General features: G+C 41.9%; 1 protein-coding gene and 1 long non-coding RNA gene across 2 annotated transcripts; one reads left to right on the forward strand and one right to left on the reverse strand.

Annotated features, from left to right (window-relative positions):
- Nucleotides 1-978: 978 nt before the first annotated feature.
- lyplal1 (lysophospholipase like 1) lies at nt 979-21,426 on the forward strand. The gene is made up of 5 exons (XM_038811937.1): nt 979-1,134; nt 9,337-9,436; nt 10,819-10,988; nt 20,299-20,414; nt 20,946-21,426. The coding sequence occupies exons 1-5, from the start codon at nt 1,056-1,058 to the stop codon at nt 21,171-21,173; spliced, it is 693 nt and encodes a 230-aa protein (XP_038667865.1). The 5' UTR covers nt 979-1,055; the 3' UTR covers nt 21,174-21,426.
- On the reverse strand, nt 5,877-11,765 carry LOC119973587. The gene is made up of 3 exons (XR_005462355.1): nt 11,718-11,765; nt 11,052-11,124; nt 5,877-6,109 (listed from the first exon to the last, which is right to left on the reverse strand). It is a non-coding gene; the product is annotated as an uncharacterized LOC119973587 (long non-coding RNA).
- Nucleotides 21,427-22,077: the final 651 nt, after the last annotated feature.

Below are 22,077 nucleotides of genomic sequence, written 5' to 3' on the forward strand. Positions count from 1 at the left end.
CAAAAAAACTTTTCTATCTGGCTGTAATTGAGAGTGCTATCCTTTTTGGATATCTTGTTTTGTATTCTCAGGAAATCTGGCTCTTTAAGGGTGCAGGCATGGCAACTCAAACTAATGTATTACAAAGAGGTGATTTTTAAAGTAAAATTAAGCCTCACTTGCATTCTTACAACAGAATTTCTCAGAACGTTTCATAGGCATTCTTGTAGACGCACCTTTTGTAGGATATTCTATTTCTTCCCTGGATGGATCATGTGACCAGGTGCAAATGAACATTTGTGGATGAAGCTTTGACAAAGAGTCATCGGGCTCGAAACGTTAGCTCTTTTCTCTCCCTACAGATGCTGCCAGATTTGCTGAGATTTCCCAGCATTTTCCTCCTCTTACCTCGTAATACCAGCTCCAGCACACTCAGCCAAGTTTGGGCAAAGTTTAGAGCCTCACCTGGCATAGCCTAATGGACAATAAACTTCACGGTGAGGCTCAAGGTTCTGGAGTGAAAACTGGTCTGTGCAGCTGGAGAACTCCACGCCTGTTATCAGTCAAACACTTTGAACAAATTTGGTAAGATTTCACCCATGGTGTATTGCTGCTACCTGCTTTTTCACCATCAATTGGAGGCCAAACGTTTGCTCGACTCCCCATAAAAGCAACAGGAGATTCACTTAGCTATATATAACAGCATATTTGTACAGTGCCTTTAATCAAATGATGTCCCAAGGCGCTTTCCAGGAACATTGTAGAACAGAATATGAGCCAGAGAAGGCGATATTAGATGAAATGACCAAAAGTCCTGCGATATTATGGTCATGGTGCAAACATAAAGCAAGTTTTCAAGAGAAAAAAATGACTTTAACAGGCTGGTAAATTCCGTGGGTACTTTCCACCTGGGGGCGGCAGGGCGAGTTCACACATGCGCGTATTTTCCTTCGCAACAGCGTGGACCTTTGCGTCTTTCGTCATCGCGCCTCGTTACGTCAGACGCAGGTTCCCAGGAAGAGTCAAGGAGCGCGCGGTCAGCTGACCTTTCGCTGCTGGCCGGAGGAGGTGTGAACATGGCGGTGCATTTACAGAGAAACATCGTTGCGCAAACTAAGAAGCACACTGCGAGTGTGATTTTCCTTCATGGCTCAGGTTAGACCTCAGTGATTTCTGTCATCAGCGAGTGCAGTGGGTCTGGACACGGGGGTGAGCTCTCCTCCAGTGCTCAGCCCTTCACACGGAGGGGCGTCTGAGTGACCCATCGTACTTTAAATGTGAAGGAAAGTGTCTGATCAGCCAGAGCTACCAAACAGGAAACATTCACTATTGAATTGTGCCACTTCCCCATCATCTTGATATGTGTCCAATATGTCCAAAAATGGGCAGGTTAGGTGGTGCAAACATAAAGCAACAGTTTTCAGCAGGAACAAAATGACTGTGATAGACTGGTAACTTCCACTAGATGGATTGGCCATGTTAAATTGTCCCTTAGTGTCCAAAGGTGGTCAGGTTGGGTTATGGGGATAGTGTGGGGGAGTGGGCCTAGTTGGTGGCTTTTTCAGAGGGTCTGTGCAAACTCGATGGGCTGAATGGCCTCCTTTGGCACTGTAGGGATTCTATAGCATTAAAATATCTAGACATTTGGATACTTGTGTTTCTCCCCATGAGCCTCCCTCCTGGCCTTTTATAAAAGCAAAATAATAATCTTTATTAGTGTCATAAGTAGGCTTACATTAACACTGCAATGAAGTTACTGTGAAAAGCCCCTAGTCGCCACACACAAAGTGCCTGTTTGGTTACATTGAGGAAGAATTCAGAGTGTCCAATTCGCCTAACAAGCATGTCTTTCAGGACTTGTGGGACGAAACCGGTACTCTCGGAGGAAAGCCACGCAGACACAGGGAGAACGTGCAGACTCCGCACAGACAGTGACCCGAGCCAGGAATCGAACTTGCGTTCTTGGTGCTGTGAAGCAACAGTGCCAGCCACTGCTCACATGCCCTCTCCACAGATGCTGGAAATCAGAAATAAAAACAGAAATGCTGGATAAGGTCAGCAGTTCTGGCAGCATCTGTCGGGAGAGAAACATAGTTCCTGCTGTTGTTGGGTTTCCTCTCATACCTCACCCTAGCAACAGATATTTTTAACACTTGAGGCTAGGTTGTTAACCATCAGTGAGCTATTTTATTATCCTCACCATTACATCCAGAGCTCCTGCGTGTGTTAACAAATTGTCCCCATCTGAATTGTAGAAAATTGCAACACTGGTGAGAACTGTTGATAGGTTTATTAAAATTGCTTTCCAACAGATATTTTGTATTTTTCAAAAAGCATATATATATCACATTTTTAAAAAGGCATCATCTTGGGAATATCATTCAACTGTCATGCCTTGGTTGGACAATAAAATGTAATTGGTTCAATTACTTTTCTATTAAGTTAACAGTGACTCAATGAATAGTTTCTTTGGCCATCTGGATGTTATTGATGGTGAATACCCAAAGTCCTGTATCAGTGCACATCTCCTTGTTGGGAGGCACCCAACGTCCTGAAACATAGGAGTTTGGAAATGGGTTAATGAACACCAATGTGCAGTCATTTAACTCACTTAAAACATGCAGCCGACGAGTGCAATGAACTGGTAATCTACCTGTTGCTTGTTCGTCGCTTCATTAAAATTTAAGTCATCAGAAAGGAAGACTTGCATTTATGTACAGGAAATCTTAACATCGTCCTGCACAGTCACTCTCCAGATTACATTGCATGTAATGTCGCCATATGTGTGGAAATTCCCATATTGAGCTTCTAAGGTAAGATGGGGAGCAGGCAATCTTAGGAGCCTCAGACAGACTGTTACAATGTTATACAAAGTGACATTTTATTTTCCAGGAACCAATTAACCACATTAAGTAAGGCCTTCCTGTATTGCTTTTCAGGACTACTGTATAGAATCTTAGTTAGGCCACACTTGGAATAGAGTGTTCAATTCTGGTCGCCACACTACCAGAAGGCTGTGGAGACTTTGGAGAGGGTACAGAAGAGGTTTACCAGGATGTTGCCTGGTGTGGAAGGCATTAGCTATATGGGGAGGTTGGATAAACTTGGTTTGTTTTCACTGGAACGACAGAGGTTGAGGGGCAACTTGACAGTGTTGCACAAAATTATGAGGGACATGGACAGAGTGGATAGTCAGAAGCTTTGTCCCAGGATAGAAGAGTCAATTACTAGGGGACATAGGTTTAAGGTGCGAGGGGCAAAGTTTAGAGGAGATGTGTGATGGGGTAGTGGGTGCCTTGTACTCGCTGCTGGAGGAGGTGGTGGAAGTAGGTACGAAAGTGACGTTTAAGGGGCATCTGAATAAATACATGAATAGGATGGGAATAGAGGGATATGTTCCATGGAAGTGTAGAAGATTTTAGATTAGACTGGCAGCATGTTCGGCGCAGGCTTGGAGGGCCGAAGGGCCTGTTCCTCTGCTGTACTTTTCTTTGTTCTTTGGACCTTACAGCTGAATGATTGTTGTAATGTAGGAAACACGACAATCAATTTTGTGCACAGCATGCGCCTACACACAGCAATGTGGTAATGATAAGAAACTTCTTTTTTTAGATAAATATTGGCCAGGACCTCGGGTATAACTTGCTTTTGTTTAATATAGTGCCATGGGATATTTTACATCCATTAGAGAAGGCAGTTGGGGCCTCAGTTATGTGTGGAAATGCCCACATAACTCCCATATTGAGCTTCTAAGGTAAGATGGGGAGCAGGCAATCTTAGGAGCCTCAGACAGACTGTTACAATGTTATATAAAGTGACATCTTGAAAGTGGCACCTTAAAATACTCCTTCAGTACTGGGATGTATTATGTGCCTGCAAGATCTCCTCACTCCGCAGCAGTGAGACACAGTAAATATAACATGGTGTGCAGTGCTGGTTTCGGCAGTCATGACCAATGGCAATAGTACCATGATGATCAGCGGTGGTGAGGAAGGTAGCAGCTAAGTGCATGAACCCAAATCAGCATCCCAAGATATGAAAGACTAAAAGAAGCTGAAGTCTAACTAGAGAGATGCGAAGCTAAGAAGAAGAAAGTTAAAAGCACAGTTGAAGCAGATTCACCATAGACTTTGTAGTTGAGGAATCTACCAGGGTGAGTGGAAGTCCATTGCAAGACTGCTGAGTGAGAGAACACAAGACAGGTGAATGAAACCACAGAAAATTACTTAAGTGATAGACTATAAGACGAGTGAGCAAAATACAAAATGAAGTTGTACTTGCATTTTAGAATAGGTGGTGGTCCCAAGACTCGGCTTACAGAGGGCAGCTGAATGACATCTGGAGTAACAAAATGGGCTGGCAGAGTTACATATAGGAACTGGCAGTGTACAATAATACAAAATAAGAAAAGCCTGCAGAGTTCAGAAAACAAGAATTGCTGCTCTTGAAGATTTGAAAAAAAGTAAACTTTATTTTTTTTTAAATGCACGTGCACCAGAACTCGCAAAGGGGGACTGCATCTCTCAGAAACAAACTGCTGGGTTAGTCCTGCTCCCTCAGGGCGCGAGGTCCCAGGTTCGATCCCGGCTCTGGGTCACTGTCCGTGTGGAGTTTGCACATTCTCCCTGTGCTTGCATGGGTTTCACCCCCACAACCCAAAGATGTGCAGGGCAGGTGGATTGGCCATGCTAAATTGCCCCTTAATTGGAAAAAATGAATTGGGTACTCTAAATTTAAAAAAATAAACAAACTGCTGCAAGTTTTGGGTGTCTCTGTTCAGGGTCTGATGGGGGGGCTGGGCGTGAGGTGGGCTGGATTTGCATTGTGGGGGAGGGATGCCCTCCGATGGACTTTCGGGGCATCTACATTACGTACTTACCCCTGTTGCTCTTTTATAACCACTGTGTGTTTAACACATATACAGTGGACGAATGATCACAAGTTTGTTTCGTACTACGATAGTTTATTTGACATACACAAGATTGTTTACTTAATTACACCCACGTTCATGCACATTGGACTACAAACTAATACATTTAAACAACCTTGGCTTAACTTCCAGGTGACTGGCAGATAAAGAGTAGATAAGGTCTTATCTGGATTCTAGTAGTCTGGCAGGGCTGCAGTTCTGGTAGGTAGTCTGTGTTCTCTGTTGTCGTCCTTCTGTGGATGGCGTCGGCTCTTGTTCTTGGCTGGTGATGAGTTCACTGTTGTTGGTAGCTGTTGATGCTGCAGTTGAGAGAGTGAGTGATGGCCTGCGCAGTGCCTTTTATCCTCCAATCTTTTGCGCCCTTTTGTGCGGTCCCAGGTGAAGGTCCAATGGATCAATAGGGTCTCAATCACCCTGATTAATCCTGATCAATTAGGGGCGGACACCTTGCTGGCTGGGCGGGTCCGGTCAGCTATGGCCATTAGTGTCCATCCCAGATAAGGAAAGCAGGCGCCGCTGAGTCTGCCACTTGTTAGTTTCTACCTGGAGACCATTGTTCTGGGAAGACCTTTTAGTTTCTGCATAAAGTCTGGGCTGCAGTTGTATATTTGCAGGCTGCAGCCTGTCTGTGTACCAGTTTGGTCAAATTTCCCATCACACTTTGGGGGTGGCCATTTTAGTTGGCCACACCCCCTTGACCTACTGCAGGATTCACCGTGTCAATGCTTGAAAATACTTGCACCAATCCACGCCTGTGAGAATCCCAGTCGAGAGAGCTGGAGCATCACAGGGGCATGGGAATCACTCTTCCATCCCGTTAATCGGATGCAAATGGGTTAAAATGGTCCATTTGCATCCTCCTGCTGCCACTGTCAGCGGGTATCTCGGAGCATCAGAAGGGGATGTAACCCTGCTACTAATGGCGGGTGGCAGAGAATTCACGCCACAGTCTCAGGATAATGGGTCAGCCATTTAGGACTGAGATTGGAAATCTCTTCACTCTGTGGGTTGTGAATCCTCGGAATTCTCTACCCTAGAGGATTGTAGGAACACAGGTGATCAATATATTCAAGATTGAGATTGATAGATCTCAATAAAGAGGAATTGAGGAATGTGGAACAGAACAGGAAAGTCAAATTGATGTTGACGTTCAGCTATGTTTTAAAACAGAAAACACTGGAAATACTGGTCAGGCAGCATCTGTGAAGAAGGAAATAAAGTTTCAAATCACTTACCTTTCATCTAAACTGGGGAAAATTTACAAAGTGAATAAAATATGATTTTATTGAATGGCGGAGTAGACTCGATGGCTGTATTGGCCTACTGCCCCTATTCCCAATGTTTGGATGCCAGGAATTGTCTGATTATCTGTGGCCACTTTACTGTGTGTATGAATAGCTTTTATAATTATAAACATAGATATTTTACTCAGTTCCCACTGCATATTTCCAACAAAAATGTCGATGAGTTCAGTTGCTTCTTTGCCTCTGGCACTGCTGATCTCTAACTAGTTGTTGATGCGAGTGCATCAGGTTAGTTCACTTTTTTGAGTTTTCTTCAGTATGAAGAAAGTAGTTCCAGCTGGTGCTTCAGCAGTGAAACCAGGCTAAGAATTCAATTATGGGGAAATGCAGGCATGATCAGCTGCAGTGTGGTACATTAGCATGTTAAGGTTGTTTCAGTGTCCCTGCTGTGACACTAAATTGAGTATCTAAGAAATCTTTGGGTGTTGTATTAGAAAGTGTAATATCCCACAAGAGACCTACAGGGTGGGAATGCTGGTCTTCCCTATGCTCCTTGCGGAATACGAGCTCCCCTGCGAGGAGCGGGGTATTTCAATCAATACGCTGAACAAATGCTTAATTTCTTAAGAGCCAATGTTTTGGAGCACCACCCTTCACGTGGTTTCCCCGCGCTTTGGAACGGACGCTGCTGCAACTCTCGGCCTCTGGATGAAGAGCTGGCTGCCGAGACATGGGACATCCCTGGACTCAGCTGAAGGTGATTCTGGCTCTTGTGCGACGTGTGGAGGCTGGTCTAAACGTACCTGCAGGCAACAAGAGGGCCAGAGCTCCAGGCGCTCAAGTAGAGTAGGTGTCAGGCCCGGACTGGGCCTTGCATCTGGATGGGGTCAGGGATGAACTAGCTGGATGGATTCAAAACTGGCTTGGCCATAGAAGTCAAAAGGGTAGCAGTGGAAGAGTGTTTTTCTGAATGGAGGTCTGTAACTAGTGGTCTTCTTTAGGGATCTAAATCGCTGTCTTTGAAAGCAGACCCAGGCAGGCCAGCATCATGGTTCAATTCCCATACCAGCCTCCCCGAACAGGCGCCGGAATGTGGCGACCATGGGCTTTTCACAGTAACTTCATTTGAAGCCTACTTGTGACAATAAGCGATTTTCATTTCATTTCAAACTGGGACCTCTGCTGTTTGTAATATATATATAAATGACTTGGAAGAAAACGTAGTGGGTCTGATTAGCAAGTTTGCGGATTATATTAAGATTGCAAGAGTTGAGGATAGTGATGAAGATTGCAGTAAGAAGTCTTACAACACCAGGTTAAAGTCCAACATGTTTGGTCTGACCGGAGGAAGGAGCAGTGCTCCTAAAGCTAGTGTTTGAAACAAACCTGTCGGACTTTAACCTGGTGTTGTAAGACTTCTTACTGTGCTCACCCCAGTCCAACGGTGGCATCTCCACATCAGTGATGAAGATTGTCAGAGAATATAGCAGGATACAGATAGGCTGCAAAATTGGGTGGAAAAATGGCAGATGGAATTTAACCTGGACAAATGCGAGGTGATGCATTTTGGTAGATCCAATTCGGGTGGTAGCTTAAAATAAATGACAGAACCATCAGGAGCATACAGAACAGAGAGGTCTAGCGTGCAGGTCCACAGATCCTTAAAAGTGGCAGCACAGGTGGAAATGGTAGTGAAAGAAAGCATATGGCATGCTTGACTTCATAGGACGGGGTATCGAGTATAAAAGTTCACAAATTATGTTACAGTTATATAGAACATTGAAACCAAAGAGAAAATGATGGAAAATCTCAGCAGGTCTGGCAGTATCTGTAGGGTGAGAAAGGAGCTAACGTTTCAAGTCCAGATGACCCTTTGTCAAAGCTGGGGAACGTTGGTTAGGCCACATTTGGAATACTGTGTCCGATTCTGGACACCACACTACCAGAAGGATGTGGAGGCTTTGGAGAGAGTACAGAAAACGTTTACCAGGATATTGCCTGGTATGGAGGGTATTAGCTATGAGGAGAGATTGAATAAACTGGGATTGTTCTCCCGAGAGAGATGGAGGCTGAGGGGCGACCTGATGGAAGTTTATAAAATTATTTGGGGGTATAGATAGGGTGAACAGTTGGAGGCTTTTCCCAGGGCGGAATTGAAAATCACAACGGGACACAATTTCAAGGTGTGGGGAGATGTTTTTTACGCAGAGGATGATAGTGGCCTGGAATACACTGCCAAGTGGGGTAGTTGAGGCAGATACGTTAGCGACCTTTATCTGGACAGGCACATGAACAGACTGGGTATAGAGGGATACAGGCGGTTGATCTAGATAGGACTCGTGATTGCCGCAGGTTTGGAGGGCCAAAGGGCCTGTTCCTGTGCTGTACTGTTCTTTGTTCCTTGTTTGGGTGGGAAGAATGTAATATCCCGCATGGGACCTAAAGGGTGGGAATGCTCGTCTTTCCTGTGCTCCTTGCAGAGTACAAGCCCCTGCTGTAGGGCTGGGGTATCACAATTATCCTCTGGATATAAGGTCGGCCAGGAAGGCACCAACCAGAGAGGAACCCGGTCGGGATCTGGCGGGTAGTGTATATAGTTCGTGTAAATAAAACTTTGTTCTTCCTTTACTTGGTGTGGACTCCCCCTGTCCTTATTACAGAAAAGCTTGTCAAAATATTGCTTCAATAATGATAATGGGTCACTTGTGTGTTCTACCTGACAATTTGCTGCTTTACAAATCCAAGTCCAAGTTGAATGATGGGTCATAGAATTGTGTTTGCTGGATTGTCTTGAACTCTGCAGCAAACCTTTGTCGGCCACATTTATTCACAATGTGGTAAACAGTCCGATCCAGGTGACCACAGTCATATGCTGGACTGTCATTGAAATTCCATTTGTGGAGAGTGGACCCTGTTCAGTTTAGGGTGTTTGTTTTCAGGAGAGGTCAGACCCTGGAGGTATGCTAGACAACTCACCGCATCTTTGAAGACATTCATGCCATTTGTGCTTCCTCTCAAAACCTACACCGCTGTAATTATTTGCTGAGCTCCAGAAAGGTTTGCCTGATTTGAGCTGCATATTTGGGAAATTCTGAAGATCTTCACGGATTGACTGATCTGGTTGATGGTAGTGGCCTAACATGCATAACATTCTGTACGGTATTAATTTTTTCTGTCTTTTAGGTGATACTGGGCAAGGTATTAGAGCATGGATAAAAGATGCACTGAAACAAGAACTGAATTTTCAGAACATACGTATAATTTATCCAACAGCACCTTTAAGGTATCACTTAAGTATCAGAAAATAAATGTTCAATGCTAGTATATCCAAGCCCAGTAAATTCTATATTCCCTCAGCCAGAGTTAGAAATGAACTAAATAACTTTTTGTTTATAAGTGAGAAGAGTTATAAATACTGTATTTCATTTTTCCTGAATCGCTCAATTCTAATAATCTTGTGAAATTACTGTTCTTTGACCTCTGCAGTTAACAATGTAATTTTGAATATAAATATTTAATTAGATAAAGCATTAAAATATTCAACTTTTTGGCATCTTCTGAAATATGCTATGGATATATCTATTTGGACATACTAGTGGATTTTGCATGTACTTTTCACAGTGAGTTGCAGGATATGTTCTAATTTCTATGTGTCTCTATACTTTTCTATTTACCTTTTTCTTTCCCTTTTCTTTTTCTACTGATTCTTTCCACTTCTCTCCTTTTCTAGCTAGGTTTCCTTTGCTTGAACTTTTGGCTTTCCTTTCTATGCATCTCTTTTAGCCTTTCTATTTCATCTACCTTTTTCCCAACAACATGTTGTTTGCTTTAAAAATTCAACTGAAGAAATGTTGGAATAAGTACAACGAACTTGTGAACCTACTGCCACTATCTGTAACACTCATTTTTCCCTGACCCTCTTATAGCCTCCCGTACTCTTTGTATCTCATTTCCCTGGCTGACCCCTTGCCGTTCACTCTGGTTACTTTCTCAATCCGGCTGCTTTCAGTCCACTCGCTCATTCTGACAATCACCTATCGTTGCACTCGCCCTCTACTCTCATACTCTCACACCCTCGCACCGCACACCACGCTGTACTGTTCTCGCTCACCACTCTTTCTCCACCCTTGCTCGTTCCTCCCCACTCTTATACCTCTCCTTGCACCAGTTTCCGCATTTGCTGCTTCAACTCCTCGCTTGCAGATCTCCTCTCTTCGCTTAATCCTTCCTCTCCTCACTCCTTCCACCCCCCCTCGCTCCTTTCCCCCGTGCTCCTTCGCCACTGCCATCGTTTCAATCACCCTCCTCCCATTTCCCATTTGTCACCCCCTCCCACGGTGGCACCACTCCACTCGCCTGCCCCATCCCCTGGCTCTGTTCTTTCCTTTTCCAGTCCCAGTCTCTCTCTTTTGTACAATATTTTGCAGTTGGACAAAAAAAAATGGGAGATGGGAACAAACACCATTGTAGGCAAGTTTCGAACACAAGTAATTTAATTGGCTTCCAGGTTAATGTTTTTGTACACAGTCAAAGTAAACAACATAAAAGTCAGCTTTTTAATTATATAAATCTGGGTCATTGTGCAAACATTTCAAATTTAGCTTGTTTACCTTTATGTTGTTTTACAATATTTTTAATAATTGCTTTTTGTTATTACTTTTTCAGACCATATATACCTATGAAGGGAACTCTATCAAACGTGTGGTTTGACAGGTACAGCATTTCAAATAATTGCCCGGAACATCTTGAATCACTGGATTCTATGTGCCATATACTGGGAAATTTGGTGGATGAAGAGGTCAAAACTGGAGTTGCAAAGGACAGATTGATCTTAGGTAAAATATGTTATCAGTTTTCCTAACATTTTAAACAAATCACAAAGTAATCTAAGAATCTACCTGTTTCCTGTCTGCTATCCTTCCTTCGAGCATGTTTATCCTGGCACAGTCACTGGATTGTATCACAGATTCACTGAATAGAAATAAAGATGCATGCGGTTGATCATATCCTTTTGCACTTACAATTTGGTCATATCATTTAGTTTATGAAGTCAATCATTTTTTGACTCCTGGGCAAAAGAGGATTGTTTTACTTAGAAAGTATGTGTACCTGTCTAATCAGTTTCCTTCTGACATGATTTCTTTACTTGATACTGGGGAAACCTGATACCATTATTTCAACTGTGGCCGGAGAAAATGCACATTTGTAGTGGATTATTAAATCTGGTACCACTATAACTTCAATCATTTAACTACTCAAAAGAATCTGGTGTTTTTTAGCATTCATAGTAAATGGTAAATTAAATCAAGGGCAATATACTTCTGATTTTGTATTTTAGTTTGCTTTTAGAAAGACCAAAAACAATTACCAGTTATATTTCCAGCATAATGCTAAAATTTATTTTGACAATTGTGTATTCTTTCTTGTTATACACACTGACAAACATATATGATGTTAAGTGGTATATTTACAGTTTGTAGCTGTTGCACAGTTATAGCTGTCATTTGGAAAAGTATTAGTAAATTGACCCAATTGAACCAAGAATAAAGAGGTAGATAGCTCACCCATCCTGTAATTGGCGTAGATAGCATTTGCCAGCAGCAAGGATATCTGTTTTATGAGAGAATTTTTAGCAGCATTATTGGCATCAGAGTTAAAAACACAGCCTCAAGTTACCCAATTTGTAATTGTCTGGGACTGGAAACACATCAAACTCATAATATAGCTTTCTTTGTTCCCTTTGAGCACAGGATTGTGCTATAATTTGCTAACTTTGAGTCAGTACAAATTCAAAATGGCCAGGTTTAGTGAGGTCGGAGACAAATTAGTTATCAGCTGTACATTTTTGCTGCAGTTAACACTGCAAAATTTAAAAACACATTTGGAAAACCTTCAGCTTTGTACCACAGTCATTGGAAATATTAAATTACGAGCTGTGTGGAACTGAAAACGCGTCCCAGTATTTATGTTTTGTTAATCTCTTATTCAGACATAATACAACAATGTAAAGCAGGAAAGATTAAATGCTCACTCAAATTTCAAAATAGGTGACATTAGTGTCCGACATTCTTAATAACCAGTGGGCCACTTTAGATAGTTCATTGTGATGTCTGTTGGTATATGACTTCAATTTTCTCTATCTTTCTTTTCGTAAATCTCTTTTACCTGTGCCCCATCTCCAGTACGTCTCCCAGTTTCACTGTTTTTCTGTTGTATATGTTAATTTATTAATATAGTGATTCTCTATCCATTTACTCTTTGGAAGCGGCATGTGAATGCAGAATGATCATCAACTTACTGTGGGTTGGAAGTTAGTTGGATTGCTAGGACGCGGCTGCCAAGTGCAATAGTGAGGAAACTAGGGCACAAGGGTCAGACGGGAGGGAGGAATACTCAACTGGTCAGTGCAGGTATCACATAATTAAGGTACTAGACAATTATCTCATGCTTTAAAAAGTTACATTAAAAGCACAGAGTTCCACTTGTTGCACTGTGTACGTGTTTTTCTTTTCTTGAATGTTTAATTATTGTTGCTAATGACTCATGCATTGCAAAATGGAACTAACGGCAAATGTTTAATGTCACTAATTAATATAATTAATGTAATAATTAAGTCCAGAAATATTTTTTCTGTTAATAAATAAACTAAGTTGATAGATGGTAGTTGAAATCCTACCGGTGTACATTAGCAATCATTGATGATTAAGCATATTTATGGAGTACCAGGAAATAAGATTAATTACAGTGACATTTAATATTGAATAACAAACTCAAAATATTTTTGAAATAATAAAAACATTCAATGTTAAGATTAGCAACAAGATGTCTTCCAAAATTATACAAAGGGGATTTCTGTAATAGAACAATCTTCTGCTCCTATGGTTCTAACCATAACACTGGTAATGAATCAGTCAGACCATTATGTTTTTGTAATATTTTGGATTATCTAACAGTGAAGTAGAGTACATTCCCCTTGAAAAGCCTGTGCATTTTGATATACCATTCTGCATGTTACTGATTGAAGACAGAAATGAACCCTCTCAAGGAAACAAAGCAGGGTTTACAGTTCTGTGGAGAAGCTTTATTGAATCTCTGATAAAATCTACTTACTGTCACCATTAGGAAAATGCCTTTGCAAGTTGCTAACGGATATTCAATATCGCTAGACTAGCGATGTTGGTGTTGAAAGGTTTTTTGTGTTTTATGTTTGAAGAAGCTGATGACAAACTTCAGAAATTTGAGATTTCAATAATTAAAACTGTGCTAGCTATGGAGTAAAATAAAATTAATGGGATAAAATTGGACTCAACTGAAATATTATCCAGGTTCTCAGATAAGAATAGTTTGTCATCAAACATTGGCTGAAATCAGCAAGGGTATTACAGTTACAGTTACTCACTGGAAGGCATTCTTGTACTGACAGACAAATTGCAGGATTTTTCCATAGAAAAGTAAATCAGAGACCAAACCTTTTTGTATATTGTCATGTCAAAGGGAAAATCAATTGTTCAACCGCATAAAATATGTAATTACATAGTCATTCAAATCTCATGGTGCTTATATACATAAAAGACGCCATAATGACTAACTGCAGGCAATGTTGCCAGTCTGTGACTAAATAGGTGCAGTAATTTACCTTATAATGAGTTATTTAAAATAATGAGTTATTTAAAAGACTGTTACTGGAATTGTATTGCTTTGTGTGGGAACTTTACTTTCATATCTTTATTGCTTTTCAAAAATAATGCAATTAATAAATAAAGCTCATTGTGTTTTGACGTGTTTCTATGATGTGCTTATGCTATTGGAAGTTACTGTTAGTAGAGAATTATGGCAAGAATATTTGGGAACTGCAACATTTCAAAAGGACCACTATTTTTTTCCTTGTGGAAGAAAAACCACCAAAGGGAAAATGTAATTTTAACTATACTTTCAACAGATTAGTTATCTCATTACAACATCTACTTAGGAATGTGAGAAAAGTAGGGGGCGGCATGTAGCGCGGTGGTTAGCACTGGGACTGCAGCGCTGAGGACCCGGGTTCGAATCCCAGCCCTGGGTCACTGTCCATGTGGAGTTTGCACATTCTCCCCATGTCTGCGTGAGTTTCACCCCCACAACCCAAAGGTGTGCTGGTTAGGTGGATTGGCCATGTTAAATTGCCCCTTAATTTGAAAAGAAAAGTAATTGCCTACACTAAATTTATTTAAAAAAAGAATGAGAAAAGTTAAAAGTTAAATCCTTGATTTTTTTTCTGGAGTTCCCCTTGTGGGAGAGTCTATGCCCAGAGAGCATAAACTCTGGGTAAGAGGTCGACCAATAAAGACAGAGATGAGGAAACTTTTGTGCTTTCAGAGGATGGTAAATCTGTGGAATTCTTCAGACGTTGGGTCGTTAAGTATGTCCAAGGCTAAGGTAGACTGATTTCTAATCCATAAGGGAATCCAAAGATTATGGGAATAAAGTGAAGTTGAGGATTATCAGATTGATCAGTCATTATCTCATTGAATGGTGGAGCAAACCCGATGGGCCTAATGACCTTTCTGCTCCTGTGTCTTGTGGTCTTTTAATTGTGATATTTGGTAAATTAAAACTCTTGAGTTATAGCGTAATGCCTCCATTCCATTAAAGTTAATGGGTAATGCTGTGACGGTAACTCATTCTACTAATTTAATGGTGGTGCTCTTACTTAAAAACAAAACATGATATTAGAATATCTGTGGTCCTTTTTCAAAGGCACTACTTTACAACAGCTAGGATATGACATGATGGCCTCCTATGAGAAAAGTCATTTTGATATTTAGAAGTGTCTTTGTGCATTGTAAAATGTTTGTATATGACAATAATTATTCAATGGAAAAGGGTTTTTAATTCCTTTGCTTTGCCCCTAATAATAGCTCTACCTCTCACCTAACTCTCCCAATCCTCTGAATTTAACCTCGCTCTACAGCACGGTAGCACTGTGGTTAGCACGGTTGCTTCACAGCTCCAGGGTCCCAGGATCGATTCCCGGCTTGGGTCACTGTCTGTGCGGAGACTACACGTTCTCCCCATGTCAGCGTGGGTTTCCTCAGAGTGCTCCGGTATCCTCCCACAGTCCAAAGATGTGCAGGTTAGGTGGATTGACCATGCTAAATTTCCCTTAGTGTCCAAAAAGGTTGGGTGGGGTTACGGGGATAGGGTGGAGTCGTGGGCTTAAGTGGGGTGCCCTTTTCAAGGGCCGGTGCAGACTCGATGGGCCAAATGGCCTCCTTCTGCACTGTAAATTCTATGATTCTTCAGACCTCCAGACAGCTTATTTCTCATGTTGGATTCATTTATCCTGTGCTATCTATTCTGCTTCACCTGAAGACTACATTTGTTTCTCACAGTCCTCATTTATGACACCTGGTTGATCAACTAGTACCCTGTAAATTTCAGAAGTTGATTTTAACTGAGAGAAAAGATAACCAGACACTTAAAGTATATCTTACCTCATAGTTGGGTACAATTTAACGGAAACATTTCTAAGTGTCATTTTGAGCACGATGGGGTGTTTCTCGACAGCCGCGTTGGCGAAATCACGGTTTCTAATTAACGCACTTAGTGCCAGAAATGAGCGTCCACGAGATTCTCACCATAACTGGCTTTCTTGCCGCCTGATTTGCCAGACTTGCGGCACATCGTCTCACTGTTAACAAGGAAGAGCTGCTTCTAAACACTCCCTCATCACTCACTCCAATCAGCACACAGGCATGGCAGCGTGCAGATCTGCTCCTTGCTTTGGGTATGCCAACCTGGCCAGGCTTCTCGACACTGTGGATGCGAGACGGGACATCCTGTTCCCCTGAGGGAATTGGTGGACCATTAGCCGGTTCACTAATACCGCCTATTAGTAGGCAGTGGCAGCAGTTATCAGTGTGAGCAGCATAACCAGGAGAACCAGCGTCCACTGTAGGAAGAAGACCCTTAGTGTCCAACGGTTAGGCGAGGTTACAGGAATGGGGTGGGGGAGTGGGCTGAGGCGGGGTGCTTTTTCAGAGGGTCGGTGCAGACTCGATGGGCTAAATGGTCTCCTTCTGTATTGTAGGGATTCTATGACCTCCACCAAGCTGCATGGGTAAATTATCACCTTACTCCTGGCATCAGTTCTGCCTGACAACCCTCAAACCCCCCTCCACCCCCAGAAAAATCACCGGCTGACACCTCGCACCCTCCCAACACCTGATCTTTGGGCTTGCTCCTTACAACCCCCTGGCACCCACCAGCACAACCCCTTCATGTCCGGGTGCGGTGGCTGCACATGCCACCTGCTATAGACCCCCACAACCCATCATGCTTGCAGCTCACAATGCCCTCTCTTTTTTGTCCCCACAGGAGAAGATAGACCATAATAAAGCAGGAAAGGGCTAAGACTGGGGCACAGTATCAGAGATTTGAGTCCTCACCCCCTATGAGGAACTGGCCCTGGAGATTTCGGGTTTGACCGAGGAGAGAACAGTCACCGATAGCACTGCACGTTCACTTAGATGGCCTATCTCAAGTGAGTTCTTAATGTCAGACAAAGTGAGTCTTCCTTCTCACTGACCAAATGTCCATTGTCTCGCAGGATCTCTGTCTGATGAGGTCGGACCACCCGGAGTCATTCCCATGCCCGCCACCCAAGTAAACACCTTGGAGGTAAGTTCCGAGGAGACCACCATCGGAACATCCCAGCTATCATCCCCACCTTCCACCAACACAGAAGACACACACCTCCTTGGGCAACCTTAGTGGACAGGCTTCTGGGGCACAGTGTGGTGTGTACCACACAGTTGCTGATGCACATCAGGTGGTGACAGGAATATCCAAGGGATTCAGCAGTTGGAGGTCTGTTGGATCCCAGGACACAGCTGAGCCCCAGGCAGATGCTGAGTCTCTGGACAAGGTTATCCCAGAGCTGATGCAGATGATAGGACACAGCTGTGAGATCCAGGAAGGGATGTCTGTGATATTCCAGCAAGTGCTTTGTGAATTGGAGGAGCCCCAAAAGCTACAGGCACAGGAGTTGATGCCGGCAATGTGTGACACCATGGCCAACACTGCTATGGTGACGACCAGGACAGCCTGGAGCACAATGTCAGCGTCTTGAGTCGTGGTTCCCAAGGCATGGCTCAATTTGTGTCAACCATGGCGGAGGGCCTCGATATATGGCACTGGTAAGTTGGCTGAGGGCCTCCTGCTCCAGGCCATACAGAGAATGGCTATCAAAGGCCACAAGGCGCATAAAACAGCAGAGTGCCTCCACCCAAGATGTGCATCCTGGGGAAACCTAGACATAACAGTAGACCAGTAAGATCAAGAAGAGAGAGGATCACTGAGTGGACACTGGGGGCACGGGGGAAGCACTATCTGTAGCTAGGGGGAAAAGAAATGTCAAATGTTCACAATTAAAATATGTTACAGCTGATGCATGTGAAGCCTCTTGAAAATGAAAATCGCTTATTGTCACGAGTAGGCTTCAAATGAAGTTACTGTGAAAAGCCCCTAGTCGCCACATTCCGGCGCCTGTTCGGGGAGGCTGTTCGCGTTAATCTTCACACTGGGCCTGTCTGCTTCCTCCTATCCCCCCTCCCCCCGCCCACCGTTTCCCTGCAAAGTATCATCCTACCGAGGCCCACAGCGTCTTCTTGCTTCAAACCAGATTGCCTTCTGGACTTGTGCGTCCCCCTGAGCCCGGTGTTCCAGGATGCAGGTATCCTAGAAAAAATTGTCCTTCTTTCTGGCTAAGTAAAGGAAGAAACTGCAACAGGAGCAAGCAACAAACACAACCTGCAGCTGTGAAGTGCTATAACAACTAACAAGGCCAGTTCCTCATTAACAATAGCCTTCAGCTGTGAAAATAGAGGCTGCTCACACTCAAAGGGAGTTAAAGTAACCTTCGTCAGCATAGAAAAGAGCAGGGCTCTGTCCTTTGGTAGGACAGACAGCAGCTGTAGTTGCCGCTATATGGGCATCCATAATATTTAAAGATGACATGAAGACTTCACAGACGAAAATCCCCTTATTCCCCCTCCCCCCCCCCCCTCCCCGGGGCGGGCTCAGGGGTACCCTAACCCAGGCCAAGCCTGGAGCTGCATGCTGGAAAATGGAAATGGCTACTCACCACCTCCTTTCCCCCCAGCAGCAATTGCGCCAGCTTCATGTTTTTAAAAAGGAATTAAACCTTTCATTTGACATTTGAAGCTGTTATTTATGAAGCCCAATGCCAATTTTTTTCTTTAACTTTACCAATATATCTCATCTCTCAAAGGGACCGCCATGCCTCTCTCTACTATTTCCTCTCCTTACACTTTGGAGTACTTTGTATGTGTCTTCATAAGGCCGCAGATGGTATGAAGATTACATTAGAAGAACAGAGGAAATTATGATCGGATGGTAGCATAGAGCTAACAAGATTAGCATTAATGAAGTTGCCAAGCCAATGATATGTACCCTGGATTGCTCAAAGAGGCAAAGGTAGCAATAGCAGACATACTGGTTGCAATCTCGCAATCCTCTTTTAGTCAGAGTACTAGATGATTGCCGGTGTTATACTGGTACTCAGGAAAAAGGAAATGGATAATCAGTACGTCAACTGATCATCGGTAGTAAGGAAGTTATTGGAAATTATTATCAGTGCAAATATAAACTTTCATTTGAAAAGGCAGAGCCTAATCAAGAAAAGTCTGCATGGAATTATTGAAGGGAAATGGTGTCTTATTATCTTGATGAACATGTTTATGAGGTAACAGAAAAGGTTGATCAAGGTAATGTATTGGATGTATATATGGACTTTTGGAAGGCATCAACAAAATGTCACACAGGAGGCTTGTTAAGAAGATAAAGTCCTGGAAATAAGAGGCAACATGGATATGGAATTAGTTCAATGACGAGAAGCAGAGGGTGGCCTTTAGACAGATGTTTTTCAGACTGGGCAGTGGTTTGCACTACTGTTCCAAAGGGTCAATTTGTGGTCTATTGCTCTTCAATCTTTATAAACCACCTGGAGTAGAACGTAAGGAGCAAAATTATAAATTTGCAATTAATATGAAACTTGATGAGGATGTTTGGAGACTTCTTGGTGGCAGAGGCAAGATTGTGAAATTGGCGGAAGCATGTCAGATGGTGTTCAATGCGGAGAAGTGTATGACACAATTTAGGCAGACTAATATGGAAAAAATGGTACACTTAAAGTGTAGATAAGCAAAGAGCTCTTTAGACCCGGTATATAAATCCTTATCGGTGGCAGGGTAGGTTGAGAGAATAGTTCAAAAAGCATTGTGGGTTACTTGGGTTTAGAAATAGTCATAGAATTTAAAAGCAAATTGAACAGTGCTGGAATGTTCTAAACCACTGGTTCGGCCTCAGCGGGAGTATAGTGGACAATTTTAGTTACCACTAAAAAACTTTTGAAAACTGTTTTCCTGGCAACAGGGGTTAAAGAGGTGACCAATTAGAGGTTTCAAGATGATGAGAGTTTTGATAAACTAAAACTGCCTCTTTTGGTAAATAGGCTAATATCCAAAGGCCACGAATGTAAAATCATTGGCAAAAGACCCAGAGGGGAGATGAAAAGAATTTTTTCATTCCAATTTGTCAGGATCTGGAATCTACCTGAAAAATGGGTGGGAGCTTATTCTATAAAGGAGCTGGACACTACTTGAGGATAAGGAACATCAAAGGTTACAAATCAAAAGTGGGAATGTGCAACCAGTACTTCTCTTTGAAAGAGCCAGCCAAGGCATAATATCCAAAAGGTTTCCCACTGAACCCTACGTTTCCATGAACTATTAAACAAAATTAGCATATAAGTAAACTTTTAGAATTAATAATTTGTAGCAGTTTGACAAAATAATGTGAAATGTGACTCAAACTGAAATTAAGAGATGGAAATGATTTAACTGGTTGATTAAGTAGTAGATTAGTATGCTACCCAGTTTCTTCAGTATTGAAAAACTGGAATTAAGGTGACTGCTACAATAATTAAAATAATTAAATTGTCCATGCCACTAATGAGACAAATTCCAGTTTTTGTAGAATGAAATTCTTAAAGCTCTTTTGACTTCACATCAATCTACAGAATTATATTAAATTTGATTTGTATTCTACAAAACTGTTGATTTAGATCTATATTTGACTTTGCAGGAGGATTTTCAATGGGAGGAACAATGGCTATGCACTTAGCCTACAGATTTCATCAACAAGTAGCAGGAGTGTTTGCTCTATCCAGTTTCTTGAATAAGGATTCTGTTGTCTACGAGGTAAGCAGAAGGATGTTTTGACGAAGTGCCAAAAGGACTCGAAATGTGAACTCTGTTTATAGATGCTGCCAGACCTGCTGAGTTTTTCCAACACCCTTTATTCTTGTTTCAGATTCCAGCGTCCACAATATTGTGCTTATTTTTATGCTGTTGAAGCAGAATAATGGAACTTGTGTATTACTTACACCACACCTTTCACAACCTTGGGATGTTCCAATAACTTCATAGCCAATGAATGCCTTAAGAGTAACTATTTTATGGTCAAATGTGGTAGTGGATTTGCACAAAAGTCATGAACAACACTGTCATCGTACTGGTTGACGGAACAATGTTGACTAAACAGGTAGAGAATTCAGCTGTTTTGATCCTTTTTGCCCAGTTTCACAGGCATTTGGAAGCATAGTTTAATGTCTCATTTGAAAGACAGCTTCTCTGACAATGCAGCAATTCTTTAATAATTGTGAAAGAATAGAAATTAATTGCAAATGTCATATTCATAACATTTGTCTGATATATGTTTTTTGTCTCCAGGCTGTCCAGAGTACGAAAACCTCAATGCCTGAATTGTTTCAGTGTCATGGAAAGAATGACCAACTAGTTTTGTATGAGTGGGGTAAAGAGAGCTGTTTGCATTTACAGTCACTGGGAGTGAAAACCACTTTTAATACTTTTCCTAATCTGAATCATGAACTTTGCAAATCAGAGTTGGAACAGCTGAAGTCATGGATTTCACATAAACTACCTAATGGTGAACAGTAATGCTATTCACTCTGAATAAAATAGTATTTTATGTATATTTAACATACTTTGTAATTCATTTATTGGCTAATATTGTCAAGAATGGAAATATATCACGGATGAATCCATAAATAGCTTTACATAAAATAAGCACAAAGTGTTTTAGAATCACAATGATAGAGTGTAGTATTATGGATACTACTTTTCTTAAAATGCACTATTGATTTATATTGTTGTATGAATATACATTGCATTAATTAGTTTACTTTGATCATTATGTTTTTAAAATAACTTCCTGATTGATGCATGGCAATCTGGTTGCATATTCCAGACTGCTTGTGTGTATGTTGTGTTCAAATTCTCTTGCTTTAAGACAATATTGCAATTCACAAACTTTACAATATTTTCAACCTATTGTTACCCTCAACAATTGTTAACTCCAGACTCCTCAATTATCATCAACTGAAAGTAACATTTGTTGCAAAATAGGGCAGAATGTGGGACCTCTCATTTAGAAGATAACCAAGTCTAATTCCTATTGTCTCTGGCAGTCCCTCATTGCAATTCATTAAACTCCAAAATTGACCATTCTCTTCACCTACCTGGTTTTGTATGTAAAAGCTGGAACTAATCTAAAGTTCTGTAAAGCTGCCTATATTTGAATGTACCCAAACTTGTGGTCCAACATCCACCTATTTTGCAAAAAGTAGATTGACCACCATGTTCTTGGTCAAAGTACATTGAAAAAGCCCATCTCAACTGATCCTTGTAAAGTTGCCATAGCCCCAGATGACCATAAGCTACTTTTCCCTTTGATAAGGAGATTTAACTTGAGGATTAACACACCTCAGGCCAGGGGCAAGGTTGAGAATGTATGCCTTCATGAATAACTTCAGCTGGTACAGGAATTGAACCCGTGCTTTTG

The sequence above is a fragment of the Scyliorhinus canicula genome, chromosome 1 (assembly GCF_902713615.1).
Source record: "Scyliorhinus canicula chromosome 1, sScyCan1.1, whole genome shotgun sequence".
NCBI classification, from domain to species: domain Eukaryota; kingdom Metazoa; phylum Chordata; class Chondrichthyes; order Carcharhiniformes; family Scyliorhinidae; genus Scyliorhinus; species Scyliorhinus canicula.

Coding starts and splice junctions, on each gene's coding strand:
- lyplal1 (XM_038811937.1), top strand. CDS start 1,056: ATGGCGGTGCATTTACAGAGAAACATCGTTGCGCAAACTAAGAAGCAC. Junction 9,437..10,818: donor TATCCAACAGCACCTTTAAG/GTATCACTTAAG, acceptor TTACTTTTTCAG/ACCATATATACCTATGAAGG. Junction 20,415..20,945: donor AGGATTCTGTTGTCTACGAG/GTAAGCAGAAGG, acceptor TTTTGTCTCCAG/GCTGTCCAGAGTACGAAAAC.